This window comes from Hemitrygon akajei, chromosome 19, assembly GCF_048418815.1.
Source record: "Hemitrygon akajei chromosome 19, sHemAka1.3, whole genome shotgun sequence".
Lineage (NCBI taxonomy): Eukaryota > Metazoa > Chordata > Chondrichthyes > Myliobatiformes > Dasyatidae > Hemitrygon > Hemitrygon akajei.
In genome coordinates this window covers 5,422,155-5,444,808 of record NC_133142.1, presented here as the reverse complement: position 1 = coordinate 5,444,808, position 22,654 = coordinate 5,422,155, and the positions used below count along the sequence as shown (strand labels likewise).

Genomic DNA, 22,654 nt, shown 5'->3' with positions numbered 1-22,654 from the left:
TTTATGTATAGCTAGTTCCCCATTTGGCCCCTTTTGTATCATTTTCTGTCCCTGGTATTTTTACTAATCTCTATCCTAGAATCCCGGCCCTGTTTGCTCCGCACCTTTTCACCACTTGCTGCTGATTTTCCAGTTCAGACTGAGTGACCTTACTTTTGCTTGGGCTTAAATCTATTTGCCACAATTTTGTTAATTTACCCAACAGATTGATATCTCTTTGTAATTTATTGTCTGCAATTGTTGATCGGGATACAATTTCCATCGCTGCCAGTAAGGAGATTGTACGTTCTCCCTGTGACCAAGTGGGTTTCCTCCAGGTGCTCCAGTTTCCTCTCATAGTCCAAAAACATACGGGTTAGGGTTAGTGCGTTGTGGGCATTGCTGTGTTGGCACTGGAAACATCCTTGTACTGTTCAAGTATCCGGTTGGCCGGGACCCAGCGAGGAATAGCGGCCAGCACAACAGCCAACTAATCAGAACGATGAGTCGGACCAATTTAAACTCAAGCACTCTGCAGAAACAACACTCAATTGCACACTGATGATGTCACCATGACTGGTGACAAAATGTTTACAACCTCGTCAAAGTAAATTTTATTATTAGAGTACATATATGTCACCATACATATGCAACCCACAGATTCACTTTCCTGCAGGCACACTCAGCAAAGCTACAGAATAGTAAATATAACAGGATCAATGAAAGTTCAGAAGACAACAAACTATGCAAATGTAAATGAATAGCAATAAATAATGAGAACCTGAAATAACAAGATAAAGAATCAGTAAGCTGAGATCTTGGTTGTGTGAACATCTCAATCAATGGGCAAATGAGTGAAGTTATCCCCTTTTGTTCAAGAGCCTGATGGTTGAGGGGTAGCAACTGTTCTGGAACCTGGTGGTTCAAGTCCTGAGGCTCTTGTACCTTCTACTCAAACAACCCTACAACCAAGCAGTCAACCCAAGCCACCAATCCTTGTACTGTTAGTTGCTGAGGCAAACAATGTGTTTCACTGTATGCTTCAATCTACATGTAACAAATAAAGCTAATCTTTTTAAAAAAAAACCCTTTACACTATTGACAAGAACTGCCCCACTTTCTCTCTATCTCTTATCGATAAACTTGGTAACATCATCTCAGTCACTTATAAATCGGGTGAAATCTGCTCAGCAGTTCCAGCAAAGATCTTTGTAGATCATCATTTGACACATCCTACTAGAGTACCTGCCATTATCCATAAACCTTGTATCCTGGCACTTGGCAATGTTGGAACTCTGTCAGAATTAGGAAACAGATAAGTAACTTCATCTGTAGTAATAGAAAAGAGGGAGAGGTATTACACCACACGAGATTCTGCAGATGCTGGAAATCTTGAACAACACACACAAAATGCAAGGGGAACTCGGCAGGTCAGGCAACATCTTTGAGTTGACATTTCAGGCCAAAACCTTTCACCAGACTGGAAAAGAATGGGGAAGAAGACAGAATGAATACTCTGTTTAACCCAATAATTCCTCCCCCACCTTCTGCTACTGAAATTAGATTGTTCTCTCTTTCCCAGTTCTGACAAAGGTTTTTGCACAGAAATGTTTTCTCTCTCTCTCCCTCCCACTCCTTACCCCTCCCTCCTCCCCCTCTCTTCCTCTCTCACCCACTCCTCCACCCTTTCCCTTCCCCTCCTTCTCTGTTTCCCCTGCCCTCCCTCTCTCACTTCCTCTCTCCCTGACCACTGAGAACTTCTACCACTTCCTTCTCAATTTTAGATATCCAGAACCTGTAGATTTTTTAAAAAATGTTGACTACATTTTGTTTTTGAGTTGTGGAATTCAGTGTGAAAGGAAAGTGTGCAATTTGCATCAGGTCTACGACTTCCCTTCTGGTTCACACAGAGAGCCCAGATCTGTGCACTCCTGCCCAGTAATGTAGATCACACATGACTGTATCTCAAAATCATAAAACTATTGGACGAAAAACAAGGAGGTAGGGATAACTTGTATACGTTTTGTTCATTTTACTTTAGTGAGGCATGCACATATGGTGTGGTGGCGGAATGACGTATGCCATTCACGTACTTTTACATATACAGTAACCCATAATGAGCTATTTAAACAGTGAAGGTTTAATCAAATAATATTTACAATATTATTCATATAGTACTGAAATATTAAATACATTCCTCCCTGCTGAGCTATAAATTCCAACTCAATATACAAACATTTGTAGAAAGCATCTCAACTTGAATATGTAACATATTGCTCTCTCGTGTCGTGTAGTTATATTTATATAGTATACTGTGTGTATGAAACAATATCAGGTTCTGGGGCCTCCTCCGCGGTGTTTGTAGGAGTTGACTCTGGGACTACAGGAAGTGGTTCTGACGCTCTAGGGACCTTTTGTCTCTAACAATTGACTCTGTTCTCCTCAACTGATTATTGTGTCATCTCCAGGTGACATCACACACAATCTCCACTGTGTAGGAGAGTGGTCCAGTTCTGTCCTTAAAGTTTCCAAGTACCCATTTTTGATTACCTCTGTATCCCTTGCCAGAACTGCTTGTCCAGCAGTGAAACACTGGACGTCCTTGTTTGAGGAGCCGTCAATTTTTCTCAGCTGTTTGTCCTACATACTTCTTCTGAGGTTGGGTTTGAGGAGATCCATGCGTGAATGCAAGCAATGACACAGGAACAATATGGCTGGTGAGCTATTGGTTCAAAGTTCAAAGTAAATTTATTACTCGCTTTACACTTAAGACTGTGTGGCTAAGCACTGCTCCAATGCCATATTCAAGTTTGCTGACAACACCATAAAGGAGGGAGTTTGAAAATCTGGCTGAGTGGTACCACAACAACAACCTCTTACTCAGTGTCAGCAAGACCAAGGAGTTGATTATTGCTTTCAGGACAAGGAAACCAGAGGTCCTCAAACCAGTCTTCCTCAGAGGATCAGAGGTGGAGAGAATCAGCAAATTTAAATTCCTTGGAGTTATCTTTTCAGAGGACCTGTCCTGGGTCCAGCATGTAAGTGCAATTATGAAGAAAGCACGGGAGGATCTCTACTTCCTTAGGATTTTGCAAAGATTCAGCATGACATCTAAAACTTTGACAAACTTCTATAGGTGTGTGTTGGAGAATATATTGACTGGCTGCATCATGGCCTGGTATGGAAACACCAACGTCTTTAAATGGAAAATAAATAAATAAACAATAAATATTGAGAACATGAGATGAAGAGTCCTTGAAAGTGAGGCCATAGGTTATGGTGAGGTTGAGTGGGGTGAAGTTATCCCCTCTGCTATGCGCTTAGCCACAGAGTCATAAGTGTAAAGCAAGTAGAGCCAGGGGCTTGAGATGCACCAGTACTATTGGAGATGTTGTTGTCATTCCAACCTGACTGGGGTCTGCAAGTGAGGAGATCGAGGATCCAATTGCATAGGGGGTGTTGGGGCCAAAGTCATGAAGCTTATTGATTATTTTTAAGGGACGATGATATTGAATGCAAAGCTGTCATTGATAAGGAGCATCCTGATGTATGCATCTTTGCTGTCCAGCTTTCCAGGGTTGAGTGTAGAGCCAATGAGATGACATCCTGCTGGACCTGTTGCACAGGTAGGCAAATTAAGCAGATCCAAGCCTCTTGTCAGGCAGGAGTTGATATGTTTCGTCACCAACCTCTCAAAACATTTCATCACTGTGGATGTAAATGCTACTGGACATTGAGGCAGGTTACCACGTTCTTCTTAAGCACTAGTTTAAGTGAAGCCTTATTAAAGCAGGTGGGTACATCAGTCGCTTGTAGCAAGAGATTAAAGATATTGGTGAAAACTCCAGCCAGTTGATCAGCACAGGTCTTTAGTACTTGGCTAGGTACCCCATCTGGGCCGGATGCTTTTTGTGGGTTCACCCTCCTGAAGGCTGCTCACACATTGGCCTCAGAGTCTGGAATCACAGGATCATCGGGGGTCTGTGGGAGTTCATGATGATTCCTCCATGTTTTGAAGGTCAAAATGAATGTAGAAGGCATTGAGCTCACCTGGAAATGAAGCCCTGTTGTTGCCTATCCCACTTGATTTTACTTTGTAAGTAAGTGGAGTGTGCTGCATTGCGATATGTAAGGAGAAAAATGGCGAGCTTCTGATCCAGCGTCAGTGTAGTGTGTTCAGCTGACTCTGTTGGCAGTGTGTTCTTCAGATTTTGGGCAAACCTTTCTGCCAAGCCATTTGTAGCTGGGTGGTGTGGTGCAGATGTAATATATCTTATTCCATTCATTTTCAGGAATGACTGAAACTGTTCTGCAACACATTGTGGTCCACTTTCACTGACAAAATGTTCTGGAATGCCAGTCCATAAGTACAACCTTCTCAACAGTGTGCGAGACTGTAGTGGAGGCTATCAGGAACACTTCAGGCAACTTTGTAGCTGTGTCCGCTATTACCAAGAAATTGGTGCCCATGAATGACCCAGCAAAATCCATATGTATTCTCTGCCAGGACAATGCAAGCCATTCCCAAGGATGAACAGGCGCTGTTCTTGGCATATTCTGGACATGTTAACATGGCTATTGCTCACTGTTCAATCTGCTGATATATCCCAGGCCACCAGACAAAGCTTTGAGCCAATGCTTTCATTTTGACCATGACTAGATGACCAGCCTGTAACTCATCCACACTTTCCGAGGATCTCACCTGGTCCCTGAACTCCTCCATCCTGATCAAAAAGGCGCACCTTTATTTCCTGCGGAGCATCAAGAAAGCTCACCTCTGTCCCAGGATACTGACAAACTTTTAACTCTGTACCATTGAGAGCATACTCACCAACTGCATCTCAGTGTGGTATGGCAATTGTCCCGTATCGGACTGCAAAGCACTCCAGCATGTGGTGAAAACTGCCCAGTGGATTATTGGCACCCAACTGCCTACCACTGAGAACATCTACCATAAATGCTGCCTGGGCAGGGCGAAAAGCATTATCAAGGATGCATCTCACCCTAACCATGGACTTTTTACTCTCCTCCCATCTAGTAGGTGCTACAGGAGCCTCCACTCCCGCACCAGCAGGCACAGGAAGAGCTTCTTCCCTGAGGCTGTAACCCTGCTGAACCTCACAACACAAAGCAGTATTGCACCCGTATTGTATTGTCTTAGTACTTTTATATTTGTGTGCTGTAGCACTTACTTTTTATTCACAGTCATTTTGTAAATAACACTATTCTTTGCATTTCTGGTTAGATGCTAACTGCATTTCATTGGCTTTGTATCTGTACTCAGCACAATGAGAATAAAGTTGAATCTAATCTAATCTTTAGCTCTCAGCTTGATGGTACAACAACTCTCAATCCCCACATAAGGCATCCTCTGTCAAGGGCAAATTCACCCCGGTATTGATAAAAATGGGGGAACTGGCATTTCTGCTGCACCTTCCAGCCATTTTGAGTGGCCTTGTAGACCTGAGACGGTGAGGGGTTTCTTCTGGTTTCCCTTTGGATCATCTCTGCTGTAACAGGGAGACTTTCAATTTGCGTTAGGGAGAATATGTCAAGATGGGTGTCCTCTTTTGTACAGATTTCAGGTATTTCCTTTTCCAAGGGTAACCAGGACAATCCATCAGCATTTTCATGATTAGATGTCCTCTTGAATTGTATCTTGTAACTGTGTCCTCCAAGAAACAGAGCACATCTTGTATTTGAGCTGTTGCTGCTAGTCGATCACCCTTCTGTGGGTTGAAAATGGACACTGGTGATTATCAGTAACAAAGGGTGAACTCCTTCCCATACAAGTACAATCATCAATTAACCTACTAACCGGTTCGTCTTTGGCCTGTGAAAGGAAACTGGAGGAAAGCCACATGCTGACAGGAAGAATGTACAAACTTGCTTTCAGAGGACACCGGAGTTGAACTTTAAGCTCTAAGGTCCCAACCTGTAATAGCATCGTGCTAACCACTACCCTACCGTGGCACCCCAAATACCTGCCAGGGACCTTTACATCTTCAGTCTAATGCTCTCCCAAATGAGCTATTTCGACGCCCCATCTGGTAAAAATGAGAGCCTTTTATGCTCACTTCGACCAACAGAACATGGCGGCACCTTAATGAACCCTCACAGCCCCCAATAGCTCTGTTTCAGTCTCTCTCAGACCATCCTTCAGGTAGTGTACCTGCTAACATCGTACTGCTACAAGAAAGCAGCCACCATCTAGGCCATGCTCTCTTCTTGTTCCCACCATTGGGAACAGGAGCCTAAGGTCCCACACCATCAGGATCAGAAACCTACAACCATCAGGCTCCTAAACCAGTGTGGATAACATCACTCACCTCAACTCTGAACTGATTCCACAACCTGTGGACCCACTTTCAAGGACTTCACAAGTCATGTTATCAATATTATTTATTTTATTATTATTATTATCTTTTTTTGTATTCGCAGTTGCATGTCAGTCTTGAAGAGATAAGGAAGAACTTTTTTGAGCCAGACGGTGGTGAATCTGTGGAATTCATTGCCACAGTTGGCTATAGCAGCCAAATTATTAGGTATGTTTAAAGCCAAGGTTGATAGGTTCCTGATGAGCAAGGGCATCAGAGGTTACAGGGAGAAGACAGGAGATTGGGATTGAGAGGGACAATAAATTAGACAATGGAGAGGCAGAATGGCCTAATTCTGCTCCTAAGTCTTATGGTCTGATTATTGATGGTTCATCAGGCAGGAGGTACAGGACCCTTAAGTCTGACACCACCAGGTTCAGGAGTAGTTATTACCCCTCCTGAACCAGCATGGATAACTACACTCACCTCAGCTCTAAACTGATTCCACAACTTATGGACTCATTTTCAAGGATTATATAGCTTATGTTCTCTGTATTATTTATTTTGCACATGGGTTGTTAGTCAGTCTTCTGGATAGCTTTTCATAAATTCTATTGTATTTCCTTATTTTGTAAATGCCTGTAAGAAAATTAATCTCAAAGTAGTATATTGTGACATGTAGTGTATGTACTTCAATAATAAACTTACTTTGACTTTGAATTTAAGGTGCTGAGCAAAGGAAAGTAGAACATAGAACATTACAGTACGGTACAGATCCTTCAGCCCACAATATTGTGCTGACTTTTCCTGCCAATCCCAAGATCAATCTTACCCTTCTCTCCCACATAGCCCTCTATTTTTCTTCCTTTCTCTCTTTCTTCCTTTTCTTTTTTCAATCTCCTTATTGATTTTAAAAAAGTGTGTATACAAACAGGAGGGGAGTACCTCTGGTATATATGTCGATCGCAGCACATACAGAGGGTAAAATAAACAATATCAGAATCACACATAGTGTAGATCTACAAAGTATAAATTTGATATAGAATGTATAATTCTGCGTCTCAATATCACCAAGACCAAGGAGATGGTGGTGGACTTTAGGAGATCTAGGCCTCATATGGAGCCAGTGATCATTAATGGAGAATGTGTGGAGCAGGTTAAGACCTACAAGTATCTGGGAGTGCAGTTAGACGAGAAGCTAGACTGGACTGCCAACACAGATGCCTTGTGCAGGAAGGCACAGAGTCGACTGTACTTCCTTAGAAGGTTGGCGTCATTCAATGTTTGTAGTGAGATGCTGAAGATGTTCTATAGGTCAGTTGTGGAGAGCGCCCTCTTCTTTGTGGTGTCGTGTTGGGGAGGCAGCATTAAGAAGAGGGACGCCTCACGTCTTAATAAGCTGGTAAGGAAGACGGGCTCTGTCGTGGGCACAGAACTGGAGAGTATAACATCGGTAGCAGAGTGAAGGGCGCTGAGTAGGCTACGGTCAATCATGGAAAACCCTGAACATCCTCTGCATAGCACCATCCAGAGACAGAGAAGCAGCTTCAGCGGCAGGTTGCTATCGATGCAATGCTCCTCAGACAGGATGAAGAGATCATTACTCCCCAATGCCATTCGGCTTTACAATTCAACCGCCAGGGGTAAGATATGTTAAAGTGCCGGGGTTAGGACTGAGCTTAAGTTACCATTCAATGTATTTTAGTAAACTATTTAAGAACTTTTTAAAAGCTATTTATTAATGCTTTTTGAGAGGGTGATTTTAGATGCATATCATATTATACTGAGTTAAGTATTGTATGTAATTAGTTTTGCTACAATAACTGTATGGGACATTGGAAAAAATGTTGAATTTCCCCATGGGGCTGAATAAAGTATTTATCTATCTATCTATCTATCTAATTCTCCTCATATCAATTTATGAAGAAAGGAAGGACTATTAGAAATTCTTATATAAAATTAAAGAGAAAAAAAACCACTACAGTATTCTAAACAGAAAATAAAAGGACTGGGCAGTCCATCCTGAGAGAAAAACCAAAAGAGAGACTCTCTGATCAAATCCAAGGTTCTGAAAAAATAGCTGGAAGAGATTCAGTACAAAAATCAGATCGTATGAAAATATTGAATAAAAGGTCGCCAGATTTCTTCAAATTTAAAGGATGTATCCAATGTCCGACTTCTTATTTTCTCTAGACTTAAACAGGACATGATAGAGGAAAGCCAATAAGAGGTGGTAGGAGGATTAGGGTTTGCTCTCTTTTTCTTGAGCCTATCTGAGAGTCTCTTAAAAGTTAATGCATCTGCCTCTACCATCTGGCAGCATGTTCCATAGACCCACCACTCTCTGTGTAACAAAACTACCTCTGACATGCTCTCAAACACGAGGAAATCTGCAGATGCTGGAAACCCTAGCAACACACACAAAACGCTGGTGGAACGCAGCAGGCCAGGCAGCATCCACAGGAAGAAGCACAGTCGACGTTTCGGGCCGAGACCCTTCGTCAGGACTAACTGAAAGAAGAGATCTTTTCTGACATACTCTCTATATTTTCCTCCAATCACCTTAATATGCCCTCTCATGTTAGCCATTTCCACCTTGGGAAAAAGTATCTGACTGTCTGCTTGACCTATGTCTCTCATCATCTTGTACACCTCTATCAAAGTCACCTCTCATCTTCCTTCACTCCAAAGAGAAAAGCATTAATATCTTCAATTCAGTGGTCAAGAGAGGCAATGTTCACAGAACTTGGAAGTTCTGTGGATGTGCCTGATTTTCCGGGGGGTGGAGGGGGGGGGGGGTAGCCTAGAATTGGAAGAATAGGGAGTTGAGAATGGATCACCCAGAAATGTTAAAGGTTACTATGCAAGGAGACCTATTCCTTTACAATAAAATTCTTGATAAAAGTGGAAGGACAGCAATTTATCTGAAGATCAAGATTGTTTTACCTCATTTCCAGTACACGAGTGTAAAGGAGAACGAAATCATTGGTACCCCTCTGCAATAGATACTCCTGAATATTTTCACTATTCTGTTCCCATTACAGCTGGAAGAACCACTCCAGAGGGTGGAAAGAAGACAATGTGGATTTAAATATTAATTTCTTCTTATCTCGAACCTGTTCGCAATTTGGCGATGATCTCTTACCTGAATCTTAATTGACAAGGAAGATAGCAAATCAGATCATGAGGTAGTTTTAAGTGACGCTCAACAACAGCCAATGGTTATACCTGAGGGATGGGACTGGAGCTTTCCGTTCATTCGCTCTTCATTGATATTTTAACTTGTTCTCAAGTTAATCTTACTCAGTTCCAGATATTTTCTAAAACCCATATAAAATTTCCTTGCCACGTGCCCTATATTCCTCCGTGACGCTTCGTGCTCGTGCACATCGAAGAAATATTCAAATTTACACACATTTCTCTCCACACCGCCCACCCCCCCCCCCCCCGCAATTATGACAAAGAGCACGCCTAATTATTATCCTAAAGACGACATCACGCTAGATTAATATTCATGAAACGTGCTGACGCAAAGCACGTAGTTAGGCGATTTGGCGCGAGATTTGGGTCAGGTGGGTGATTTGGCGCGAAAAGTTTTCATCCGCTGCTGGCCGAGAGGACGCGGAGGCATAATGGCGGTGAGTGAGGGGAAGCAAGGAGGGAGGTAATTGCGGTGGGGATGGCTTCTTAATCGGCCTGCCGGACAAAACCTGACAGGAAAGTGTTTCGTTCGGCAGTTTTGCGGCAGCTCTGGTTTTCTTTTAACTGGGAAACGGAGAGAGCGGGGCTCGGCGGCCTATCAGCCCAAGGCTGGCCTGTCCATCTGTCAGAAGTTGGATCGTCCCGCTGGTTAATGCAGGAATAGTGCTCACTATTAACAGGATATTATAGTTTAAAGCACATCAATAAAGTCCTTAACACGAGAGATGCTGGAAATCTAGAGAATTACACGCAGAACGCTGCAGATCAGGCAACATCTATGGAAATGAATAAACAGTCAACGTTTGGACTGAGACCCTTCGTTAGGACATTAATAAAGTTGTTACGCTTTTATGTCTGTATTTACTCACAATAAAGCCGTGATGCCTCTTCACAAGAGCACTTAAAATACAGTTCAGGTAAATGAAATGTAAACCCTTCACCAACTCCGAATCCCGGCCGAGAGGAGACTTGCTTCCCCTCCCACCCCGGCGCTGAACGTCTCTCCCTGAACTGAGCCTCTTAACAGCCCCGGTCCTCGGCGATCGATCTCACCTTCGAACACGTTGATATGGGCTGAGAGGTTGGAAGACTTCAAAGCAAATTTATTGTCGAAGTACGTATATGTCACCATATACAACCCTGAAATTCATTTCCTTGCGGCACAGTAAAGACCACAGGCAAGATGGGTAAACTACGAATGTGCAAAAGGCAACAAATTCTTCTGATACAAAAGGGGAAAATGTATCTGTGTGTATATATTAGCAATAAATGTCGAAAATATGAAATGAAGTGTCCTTGAAAGTGAGTCCAAAGGCTGTGACTACAGTTTAGGGATGGGGCAAGTGAAGTTGTCCCGTTGGCTTTAGAGCCTGATGATTGAGGGGTAATAGTTCCTGAAACTGGTGTGGGCCCTGAGAGGGAGGGTATTTATAGGATTTACCCCAGGAAAGGGATTTGCAGGACATACTCCCACTCCGTGACCAACATATGAATGCCATCACAAAGAATACACGACAGCACCTCTATTTTCTGGAAGTTTGCCTAGATCCAGAATATGATCTAAAACCTTTACAGACTTCTGTAGAAGTGTGGTGGAGAGAATATTGACTGGCTGCATCCTAGCCTGGTATGGAAACTAATGCCCTTGGATGGAAAATCTTACAAAAAGTCGTGGATGTGTCCCAATCCATCATGGGTAAAGTCCTCTCCACGATTGAGCACATGAATACGAAACACTGTCGTGGGATAACAGCATCCATCAGGAACCGCCACTACCCACAATATGCTCTCTTCTCACTCTCATCAGAAAGAATGTACAAGAGCCTCATGACTCACTTCAGGTTTAGGAACAACTGTAAACCCTGTACCATCAGGTTGCCTAACTGTAGGGGATAACTTCACTCACCTCAGCTCCAAACGGATTCCACAATCTGCAGGCTCACTTTTGTGGAATCTTTACAACTTATCCTTGGTATTATTGATTTGATCAATTTGTCTTTTGCACTTCAGTTCTTTGTCAGTCTTTTTATGTATAGCTTTTTTTCTGTAGAATATATTTTTCTTTTATTTTCCTGCGAGACAATGAATCTCAAGGTAACTCTGAAAATAAATTTGACTTTGACCAGTTCTGTTCATGCAGATTTCTGCATCACTCAAGATTTTTTTGTGCATGCTGAGACAGGAAAGGAGTGTGGAGTTGGCCGTACGGTCAAATTTTACTACTGTATATGGTAGATCAAGCTCAATAACCTACAAATGGAAAGTGTCCATTTCTCGGTCACTGTAACACTTTATTCTGTATTGTCGCTTTTTCCATGTACTACCCGAGTGCACTGATGGTCCAAGTAAAATTTATTGTGTACATTTACTACCTGGAGATTCATTTTTTTGTAGGCATGTGCAAAATTGCTCTGTATGAAGGGATTTGTACATTGGTACATGTGAATATGCTAAACTATTTTAATGGAGAAGTTTAGTCTAAGTAGATGGATTACAAAGATGTGGAGGGCTATTTGCCAAATGCAGGCAAATGGATTGGCTTGGATGGGGCAGCTTTGTTGGCATTGACCAGTTCAGAATCAGGCTTATCACTGGCATATGTCGTGATGTTTGTTTTGCAGCAGCACAGTACAAATTGAAAAATACTGTAAGTTACAATATTAAAAAATAAGTAATGCAAGAAGGGAGTAATAGGCAAGTGTGTGTTCATGGAGTCAGTTGGGCCAAAGAGCCTGAAACTTTGCCATGACACTCCGATTAACTTGTATCCCACTCTGTTAGAAGATAGAGACGTATTGGTCAGTATGTCTCTATTAAAGATGAATTTTTGTAAGAAGAAAAATATCAAGGCAAGAGTTTGAATAAAAAGATGGAAATCTTTATATACTTTAAGTTCTCCACCAAACCATTTTCACTATAGACACTAAACTGGAGTTTTGACATGTCAGTTCTATACAATTCAGATGCTCATTTTTTCACTGAACATTACAGTATTCTAAATGTTTTTTGATTGTGTTGTACCATCTGTCTAGCTGAGATACAGTGAATGTGATTATGTAATTTTGGTTGAGCCTCTAGGGTTTTTTTTACTGAATGTTATTCTAAAATGTTTTCTAATGACTATATTGTACTGAGATACAATGAACATGATGTGATCCTTTCTGTTGAGCCTCTGTATAGTAATTTAGCAATCCACAGCCACTTGGCAAATATAAGTGCAGGTTTAGGAACAATCACCTTTCCTTGGTTTCTGTATTGGCTTGCTAGGGGGTGTTTGAACGATTTAGAGTAATGAGAAACCATTTCCAATGAGAGTTCAGATTTGTGTTAACAGCTAAGTGGAGATGACATGAGAACAGGAGTGAGATAGATCAATGGTGTTGCAGCAGCAACCTTGCACTCGATGTCAGTAAGACCCAAGAATTGATTGTAGACTTCAGAAAGGGTAAGATGAGTGAACACGTGCTCACAGTGGGGTTAGAGATGGAAAGGGTGAGCATTTTCTAGTTCTTGAGTGTCAACATCTCTCAAGATCAATCCTGGACCCAACATATCAATGCAGCCACAAAGGCACAACAGCAGCTATATTTCACAAAGTGCACTGCAGACGCTGGAGTCAAAGCAACACATACAAACACGCTGGAGGAACTCAGCAGGTCGGGCAGCATCCATTGAAATGAGCAGTCAATGTTTTGGGCAGAGACCCTTTGTCAGGACTCAGCTGGAGTCCTGACGAAGGGTCTCGTCCTGAAGCATTGACTGCTCGTTTCCACGGATGCTGCCCGACCTGCTGAGTTCCTCCAGCGTGTTGTACGAGGAGCTATATTTCATTAGGAGTTTGAGGAGATTTGGTATGTCAAAGACACTCTCAAATTTCTACTGGTGTACAGTGGAGAACGTTCTAACTGATTGCATCACAGTCTTGTATGGGGGGGGGGGTGGCACTGCACAGCATCAAAATAAGCTTCAGAAAGTTCTAAACTCGGCAGCATCATGGACACTAGCCTCCCCAACATCGAAGATATCTTCAAGGAGTGATGCTACAAAAAGGTGGCATCTTTCATTAAGGACCCCTATCACCCAGTACATGCCTTCTTCTCATTACTACCATCAAGGAGGAGATACATGTTGCCTGCTCTATCAAATCTGCTGGAAGTGCATCAGTTAACATTTTGGGTATGTTTATAGTAAGCTAAAAAGCTTGTGGCAAGATGTAAATCCACTTGCGAATTACTAAAACTTTTAACAGTATATGGATAATCTTTATCTCCTTCAACATTTAGGAATACGAGGGCTTTTCCATTTTTGTACTGTAAACTAAGGTATCTTATGCAAGTTAATGAATATGAGTTGAAACTTGAGAATCATAAAAATAATGTCTCGCTATATATTCCTCTGTACTCCATCCCCATTTAGGATTCTTCTGAGTCATTCACCATGGCGACTAGCCCTAATCAAACTCCTCGGCGTGGAGATGCCTTGACTTCCAGTCCAGGAAGAGATTTACCACCATTTGAAGATGAATCAGAAGGTCTTTTAGGAACTGATGTGCTGCCAGAGGAGGAAGAGGATGGGGAGGATCTGATAGGAGATGACATGGAACGGTCAGTAATGGTCAATTCTTGTTGATGTTCTCTAAATTTGTCTTTGAAAGTTCAAAGTATGTATACTATATGCAACCTTGATACTCATTTCCTTACAGGCAGCCACTAAACAAAGAAACCATTTAAAAAGACCTAATGTGGGGGGAAAATAATAAATCATACAAACAATAAACAATTGGCAAATAACATAGAAAGCCTACAGCATAATACAGGCATTCAGCCGACAAAGCTGTGCCGAACATGCCCTTACTTTAGAAATTACCTAGGGTTATCCACAGCCCTCTATTTTTCTAAGCTCTAAGCATCCAGAACTAAAGTTCACGGAAGTGAGTTCATAGCCACAGAGCCAGTCATCACTGCATGCAGTCCAGGAGCCCATTAAATGCACACCACAGCTTTGGTTCAGCGCAGAGAAGAGCAGCTCTCGCTGGGCAGTGAGCTAAACATGGGTCTGTCCCTCACCTCTGGCCTCATCCCCCCGACCTTTCCGATCTGACCTGGTGCTTAAATCGGTCAAACACCAGCTTGTTCCTTGCTCTTGGACCTGGGTCCTGCTGCCTCTATTCGCCCCCTTACCCAATCTTTACAAAGTGCTTAAATCAGCTTGGTTCTCACTCACGGGCCCAGGCCCTGCTGCCATGCCTCAGATCTGCCACTTTAAATTGACTCCAAGTCCGCTCCAGCAATGGCCAAAGATCGCCTTCTTCCTTGCTTTCTGGCATGAGCCCTGCCACCGCCTCAATTCAGCCTGTACGTACCATGCCAATACTGTCCTGCACCTTTGAGATTACAGTTCACACCACAAAAATGGCAGGTTGTACAGGCTCTCCAAAAGGGAAATTAGATTGCAGTGATCCTTTCCCAGAAAATGAGAGTGATTAATAAAGTAGGTAGTTTTTTTTTGCTACCAGCAAGGTATCACTGTGTTTCACCAGCACCATCTTTAGCCTTATCTGTCTGACTTTATTCTGTCAAGAACAATGGCAATTTTATTTGTTTCATTGAGTTCATATAATTACGTAAATTATCACTTGTCTTTGTGGATTTATAGTAGTGATTAAGAGCTTCAGAAGTTAATGAGAGTTCGAGAATTTTCAACTTAATTTTGCAGGACTGAGCATAATCTGATAATGGATGATTCTGAATTTATCAAGTTGAAACAGTATGATGCTTTACCCAAAATACAGTTAAAAAGACATTGGGCAGCAAAACTAGAATAGCTATTAGAAAACCATTATGGAGTTTTAAACTTTCCACAGCTCTCTTGTTCTGCCAGTCATTAGTTAACAGACTAAAAGGTTGTATCTCAGCTTTCTGGCCAAATATGAAACCCACATTCCAGTGGTAAAAGGCTATTGTCCACATTTTTAACATTAACCCTCCATCCATGGTCTTCATGAGGGATTTGCACAGAATACCTCTCCAATTGTCTTTTAGAATTGTTTTCCCATTTCCTACTAGACATGCTTGGGAGTAAAATGAATTCTTGAAACTGCCCATTTTTAGGGACTACCGTGTTATTCCGGAATTGGACGTCTATGAGCAGGAAGGTCTGGATGATGACGAAGACCTGGAGGAGTTGACTGCCAGCCAACGAGCAGAAGCTGAAAGAGAAATGCGAAGGAGAGACGATGCAGAGGGTTTGCGCCAAGGGCGGATGAGGATAGATCTCTTGTATGGTAGGTCTTGCCTTGCAAAATTTTTCAGGGAGGTTGGCAGTAACCACTAAACTTGTTTACGTATTCTTTTTCTTTATGTTCTTGGGTATTATAAACGAGTAGTGAATGTACTGACATAGACACAATGCCAATAAAATCACTTAATTTTTATGAAAATAGGAAATAAATGATCATTGGCATGTCAAGACAGTGGAAGAATTAAATGCTCGCTCTGTTAGAAATTCCATACTGGTACTCGTTTATTGAGCAAATCAAATTGTATCACTGCAATCCAGGCAGTTTAGTAAGATTGAAGCAAACATAATTCACCAAGTGGGAGATTTGCTTGTGCCAAACTGGTAGCTGTTCAAAACAGTCTGCTTAAGGCTTTGCTATCATTGATGACAAGAGGTTTCTGGCTTTGTGTAACATCCAAATACTATGTCCACAGTAAAGGATATCCTACTTTTGTTATGTTACAGCCTTTTTGCCTTCTGTTTCTGTCATCTTTTTGTGACTTCGCTTTAGAACTCTGCAGTTGGCTTGCAAGCTATGTTCCCTCTAATTTGTAATGACCAGTATGCGCAAAAGCCTTGTGCTGTGCAATTTTTTGCCTAGTGACAAGTGCGCACTGAGTTTTTAAGTGGAAGTAAACCTGAAGCTATTCTAAGGATAATAAACTACCAAGTCCAGTTTGTTGTTCATTGTTTAAGATAAATAAAATAATACACATCAATGAGTCTTATTTCTCATGTACTATATGACAACATGTAACAATATCAATCTTTTCACATGTTACTAAAGTTGTTTGAAATGGTCTAACAAAGCTTAAAGCCAGTTGACACCATCTGAAAGAAAAGGAAATGTGATTTGTGTACGATTGTGGAATTTACTTAACATGCCAACAAGATAGAGGGTGACAACCTTTTGTGTGCTAATAGCAAATTGCAATTTACAATTGCTTGTAAAGTTTCCAGACTTTGCCTGCTAGCATGTTACAATGTTACAAATACCTACCAAGAGTAATTAACTGTAATTCAAAGTTCAATTTAAACTTATAAAGTGTATGTATGTCACCATATGCTACCCTTAGATTCACAGTAAATACAAAGAACACAATAAAATCAATGAAAATCAGCACACAGCAAAGACAGGCAGACAACCAATGAGCTGAGAACAACAGACTGCAAATACAAAAAGGTGGGGGAGAGATAAATAAGCAAACAATAAATATTGAGAACATAGTAGTACATTCCTTAAGATTGATTCCACAAAGAGAAAACAGAGTGTGGGAATAAAGGGATCCAATTCTGGCTGGCTGCCAGTTACCAGTGAAGTTCCACAGGGGTTGGTGTTGGGACCGCTGCTTTTTAGGATGTATATCAATGATTTGGACTGTGGGATTAGGTGGAGGAGCGGGTTGTGTTAAGGAAACAGAGAGCCTGCAGAGAGACTTAGATAGTTTAGGGGAATGGGCAAAGAAGTGTCAAATGAAATACAATGTTGAAAAGTGTATGGTCGTGCACTTTGGTGTAAGAAATAAACGGGCAGACTATTATTTAGATGGAGAGAGAATTCAAAATGCAGAGATGCAAAGGGACTTGGGAATTCTTGTGCAAGATACCCTAAAGGTTAACCTCCAGATTTAGTTGGTGGTGAAGAAGGTGAATGCATGTTAGCATTCATTTCTAGAGGTGAGGAATATAAGAGCAGGGATGTGATGTTGAGGGTCTATTAGACACTCGTGAGACCACACTTGGAGTATTGTGTGCAGTTTTGGGTTCCTTATTTTAGGAAGGATATACTGACATTGGAGAGGGTTCAGAGAAGATTCACGAGAATGATTCCAGGAATGAAAGGGTTACCATATGAGGAATGTCTGGCAGCTCTTGGGCTGTATTCCCTGGAGTTCAGGAGACTGAGGGGGGGATCTCTTAGAAACATTCCGCATGTTAAAAGGCCTGAACAGTTTAGATATGGCAAAGTTATTTCCCATGGTAGGGGATTCTAAGACAAGAGGGCACAACTTCAGGATTGAAGGATGTCCATTTAGAACAGATGCGGAGAAATTACTTTTGTCAGAGATGGTAAATCTGTTGAATTTGTTGCCACGAGCAGCTGTGGAGGCCCAGTCATTGGGTGCATTTAAGGCAGAGATAGGTTCTTGATTAGCCAGGGCATCAGAGGGTATGGGGAGAGGGCAGGGGAGTGGAGATGACTGGAAGAATTGGATCAGCCCATGATGGAATGGCAGAGCAGACTCAATGGGCTGAATGGCCTACTTCTGCTCCTGTATCTTATAGTTCAAGGGTAATAACTGTTCCTGAACTTGTTGGTGTGGGACTTGAGGTTTCTGTACCTTGTTCCTGATGGCAACAGCAAGAAGAGAGCATGGCTAGGCTGGTGGGGGTCCTTGATGATGGCTGCTGCTTTCCTCCTACAGCGCTCTTTATAAATGTGCTCAGTGGTGGGGAGGGCATTAAAGTTAGTCAATTTAAATGACGTGCCGAATCTGCGCCAACTTCTAAGAAAGTAGAGGCTTTCCCCTGCATTCTCAGTAATGGCAATTACTCGTTGGACCCAGGACACATCCTCTGAAATGTGGAATTGAAAATTGCTGATCCCCTGACGAGGACTGGCTTATGGACCTCCAATGTCCTCCCTGTGGTCAATCAGCTCTTTGGTTTTGCTGACATTAAGTGAGAGGTTGTTATTGTGGCATCATGCAACCAAATTGTCAGTCTCCCTTGAGTATGTTGATTTGTCACCTCTTTTGATTTGGCCAACTTGAATATGGCATTGAAGCTGTGCTTAGCCACACAGTCATAAGTATAAAATGAGTAGAGCAGGGTACCAAGCTCCCATGGGTACACTGGTAGTGATGGCGATTGTAAAGGAGATGTTGCCAGTCCAAACTGACTGGAGTCTGCAAGTGAGGAAATGGAGGATCCAATTGCAAAAGGAAGGGCTGAGGCGACGGTTTTGAAGCTTATTAATTAGTTTTGAGGGTGATAATATTGAATGCAAAGCTGGAGGCAATAAAGAGCATTCTGATGTTTAAATCTTTACTGTTCAGGTGTTCCAGGGTTGAGTGACAAACCAATGAAATGGCACCTGCTGATGATTTTTTAAAACTTGGTTTTCTTTCTAGAATGGCAGCTCACTGGCATTTTTTTTTAAAAGTCTTTTTACTGGTTTCCAAATTAGTTAATGCTAACTGAAGCTTTGGTAGTAGCACCACACCCATTTTGATCACTGGACGGGGAAGCTCCTTTCTTATCTATTGTTCAGTATTGCAGCTGTATATTACGAATATGTAGTGATTGGTCTGTTTTATTCTTTGCTTTATGAAGCAGTTTAGTACCTTACTGATGGTCAGTTTCTAGACTTGTGCATGAATTGTCCTGATTGTAGTACTTGAGACCTGTAATGTATTTATCTGTACACCATTAAGATTGGTAGTCTTTCAAGTAATATGAAGTGTTACTTATTAGGTTACTATTCAAATTACTATTGTTAAGGAATCTGGAGATTTACAAAAAAACTCATCGTTTTTGCAAAACCAGTAGGCAGCATGGTAGCACAATGCTTCACAACATCATCTGTAAGATGACTGTTCAATTCCAGACAGTATCTGTAAGAAGGTTGTATGTTCTCCCTATGACCACATAGGTTTCCTCAGGGTACTCCCATTCCAAAGACATACGGTTAGGGCTAGTGATTTGTGGGCTAGTTGACGCCAAAAGTGTGGCAACACTGACGGACTGCTCGACACAATCCTTGTTGATATCATTAGATGCAAACAACATATTCCACTATGTATTTGTATAAAATAAACAAATAAAGCTAATCTATAAAATCTTTTAAAATAATCTTCAAATAATTTCTTCCAAAAGTGCTGTCATTTAAACGTACATTTTGAATTTTCAATCAATTATGCAGGAATTATTTTTAAACATTGTAATCAGACATTACTGGATTGTTTTGTAAGTGAAACGGGTATTAGGTGAGGAAAATGCATTAAATGGAAATGCCTCCTTTAATGTAGACAGTGACGATGAAGATGAAGAGCGTCCTGCACGAAAACGGCGCCTGGCAGAACGAGCAGCTGATGGAGCAGCTGAATTTGACGAGGAGGTAAGGAGGAATCTGAACTAATCCCTCAGCGTACTATGGTAACTGAACTCTGCACCTGCAGTGTAATCCCTTGAATAAGAAGCAATGTAACACAGAATTGAGAAAAAACAATGCAGCAGGCCAATTAAAAATTCAGGTTAATTCTTTTTGATCCTATGAAACCTGACAAGTGGGACAAATTGACTAAAAATGTTTTGTGGCATAATCCTACACTGGTGTTTTGTCTAAGTGATTTAACAATGTGGAGCCATATTTGACTTACAAAAACAGTGCAAAACAAATCGTATGCTAGGTTTTATTGCTGTTTAGCTTGTCTGAACATAAGATTTTGGGCAGCAAATTGATTATCCTTTCAACTTGAATCAAACAAACAGTTAAAACAAAGGGGTAGAATTTGATCATCCCTACCCATTTGATTCCCTTTGTGTTTAAAGATTGTCCATTTCATGAATTAATTATCTAAAAATTCAAATTTTTTAACTTGTTGTGCTACTTTAAGTCACTGACTTCTATCCTAAGACAATGTCTCCAGTTCTGTACTTCTAAGGAAGCAACCTCTCAGCATTTACCTTATCAGACCCAGCTGCAGGGTGTTCTTATCGTTGGTCTTCTTCTCTCATGGGCAGATGATTGAAAGTATTGAGAACCTGGAAGACATGAAAGGCCACTCAGTCAGGGAGTGGGTTTCCATGGCGGCACCTAGACTAGAGATCTACCACCGTTTCAAGAATTTCCTCAGGACCCATGTTGATGAGCATGGGCACAATGTTTTCAAGGAGAAGATTAGTGACATGTGCAAAGGTGAGTTTGGCTGAAGAATTATTGTGAGGAAAATGTCATACTGTTCTCTGCACAAGTTCTGATGTTCAAACTGGATTCTGGAGTAATGAAACTGAGTGGTTTGGTAGTGCTTTTGCAAGTCATGGTATGGAAGCATCCAGAGAAAAGTTCAATATGTATCTGCCATGTGAATTATATTACTTCATGCTGTTACTGGGATATTCAGTTATGCATTTATTAAAGACTTGTTAAATAGATTCTTGTTGAAATAATTTTGCAAGAGACAAAACCTTGCAGTAAGAACTGTACTATTCTAGTGTCATCTGCTAGAGAATATGTATTGTTTTCCAGTGTGACTGTCCTAATAAATATGGTGATGTTCTCGATTTCAGAAAATCGAGAGAGCCTAGTGGTTAATTATGAGGGCCTGGCTGCGAGAGAACATGTGCTAGCTTACTTTCTACCTGAGGCCCCGGCAGAAATGCTAAAGATCTTCGATGAAGCAGCCAAAGAGGTGGTCCTCTCCATGTACCCAAAGTACAACCGTATCGCCAAAGAGATCCATGTCAGAATTTCCAGCCTGCCCCTGGTAGAGGAACTCCGATCACTGAGGTAACTTGAATGATTTCTTTTGGTAAAAGTGTGGTTATGTATTTAAATAATCCATTGGTTTTAGTTAATATTTTCTTCCTTGTATGGCATTCTTAAAGCAATGTTAATGTGGGACTAATAAATGCATAATTGATTTGGAGTGGACTTGGGAGCACTGAGCCAAATTGCTGCCTTTTGTGTTGCATCGTTGGGTAGGTAACATTGTTGTTTGTAAATGCCATTTAATGGAATGGTTTTGGGGATAAAGGTATTCCAGCTGCATGGAGAACCTATGGTTGTTCTGGGAGAAAAAGTTGAAGGTTTGCAAAATAATAACAAGTTATGTAGGAAGTCGTTCCTGTTAATGTTCATAGAACAGGGACGCAGATTTAAATTTTTTGAATAAAGGGCTCAGGCACGACTTCAGAATGATTAGTTATCTTTTGAAATAGAATTTGGTGGGTACATGAGGAAGAATTATTTGCAGGGCTCTGGGAAAAGATTGAGGGTAGGGGATGGGTGAAAAAAGGTGTGAGAATGGCACTGAAAAGTTACTTGGCTCGGTGCAGTTATGAACTTGGTGGACTGACTGGCCTGAATTGTACTGATCCTATTAAGCTCTAAAGTTAAAGTTATCAAGCTCTAATTGTGTAATTATGCTGGGTACCACATCCTAGAGATCACTATTGACCAGAAGCTTGGGGGCACAGGTAGATAAATATCATAGCTCCAAATACAGGTCAAAGGCAACACATCCACTTTCAGGAGACGGAGGTGGCTCAGCAACAATTTGGTAGATGGTTCAAAATTGGCTTGGTTATAGAAGGCAGAGCGTAGTGATCAAGCAGTGTTGTTCTGATTGGAGGTCTGTGACAAGTGGTATCCCACAGGGTTTATTAAAATGTAAATGGGCTGAGTCCTAAGTCTGGAGATTTTTTTAAAAAATGGAGTGGATAATGAGGAAGATTATCAAAGGAAACAGCAGAAGAGAAATGGAAGATGGCATTTAATTGTAACAGGTATGGTGTGTTGCAGTTTAGGAGGTCAAATGTTAGCAGAAATTCAACAGTTTAGAATCACAGATGTACAGCGATATCTTTGGGTATAAGACCATAGCTCTGAGAAGCTAGCAACACAAGTAGATAGGCTGGTTAAGAAGCCATAGGGCATTTTTGCCTTCATTGGTTCAGCTATTGATTATAAAAGTAGGAAGGTTGTGTTGCCCCTGCATTTGGAATATTGTGTGATGTTCTGGGCTTCGTGTTACGGGAAAGATGTGGAGGATGTTGCTTGGATTGAAGTCTTATTTGTATTAAGGAGAGGATGAACAAACTTAGGTTGTTTTCTCTGGGGTGTTGAAGGCTAAGGGACAACCTGATAGAAGTAT

At 41.5% G+C, this 22,654-nt stretch overlaps 1 protein-coding gene across 1 annotated transcript in view; it reads left to right on the top strand.

Moving 5' to 3' along the window:
• Positions 1-9,857: 9,857 nt before the first annotated feature.
• Positions 9,858-22,654, top strand: part of mcm2 (minichromosome maintenance complex component 2) — a 37,240-nt gene continuing 24,443 nt past the window's right edge. Inside the window, exons 1-6 of the mRNA XM_073072016.1 lie at positions 9,858-9,934; positions 13,914-14,101; positions 15,608-15,780; positions 19,808-19,896; positions 20,523-20,697; positions 21,069-21,288. Coding sequence (XP_072928117.1) covers positions 9,929-9,934; positions 13,914-14,101; positions 15,608-15,780; positions 19,808-19,896; positions 20,523-20,697; positions 21,069-21,288 — 851 coding nt within the window. The 5' untranslated portion in view covers positions 9,858-9,928. The remainder of the gene's footprint in view (positions 9,935-13,913; positions 14,102-15,607; positions 15,781-19,807; positions 19,897-20,522; positions 20,698-21,068; positions 21,289-22,654) is intronic.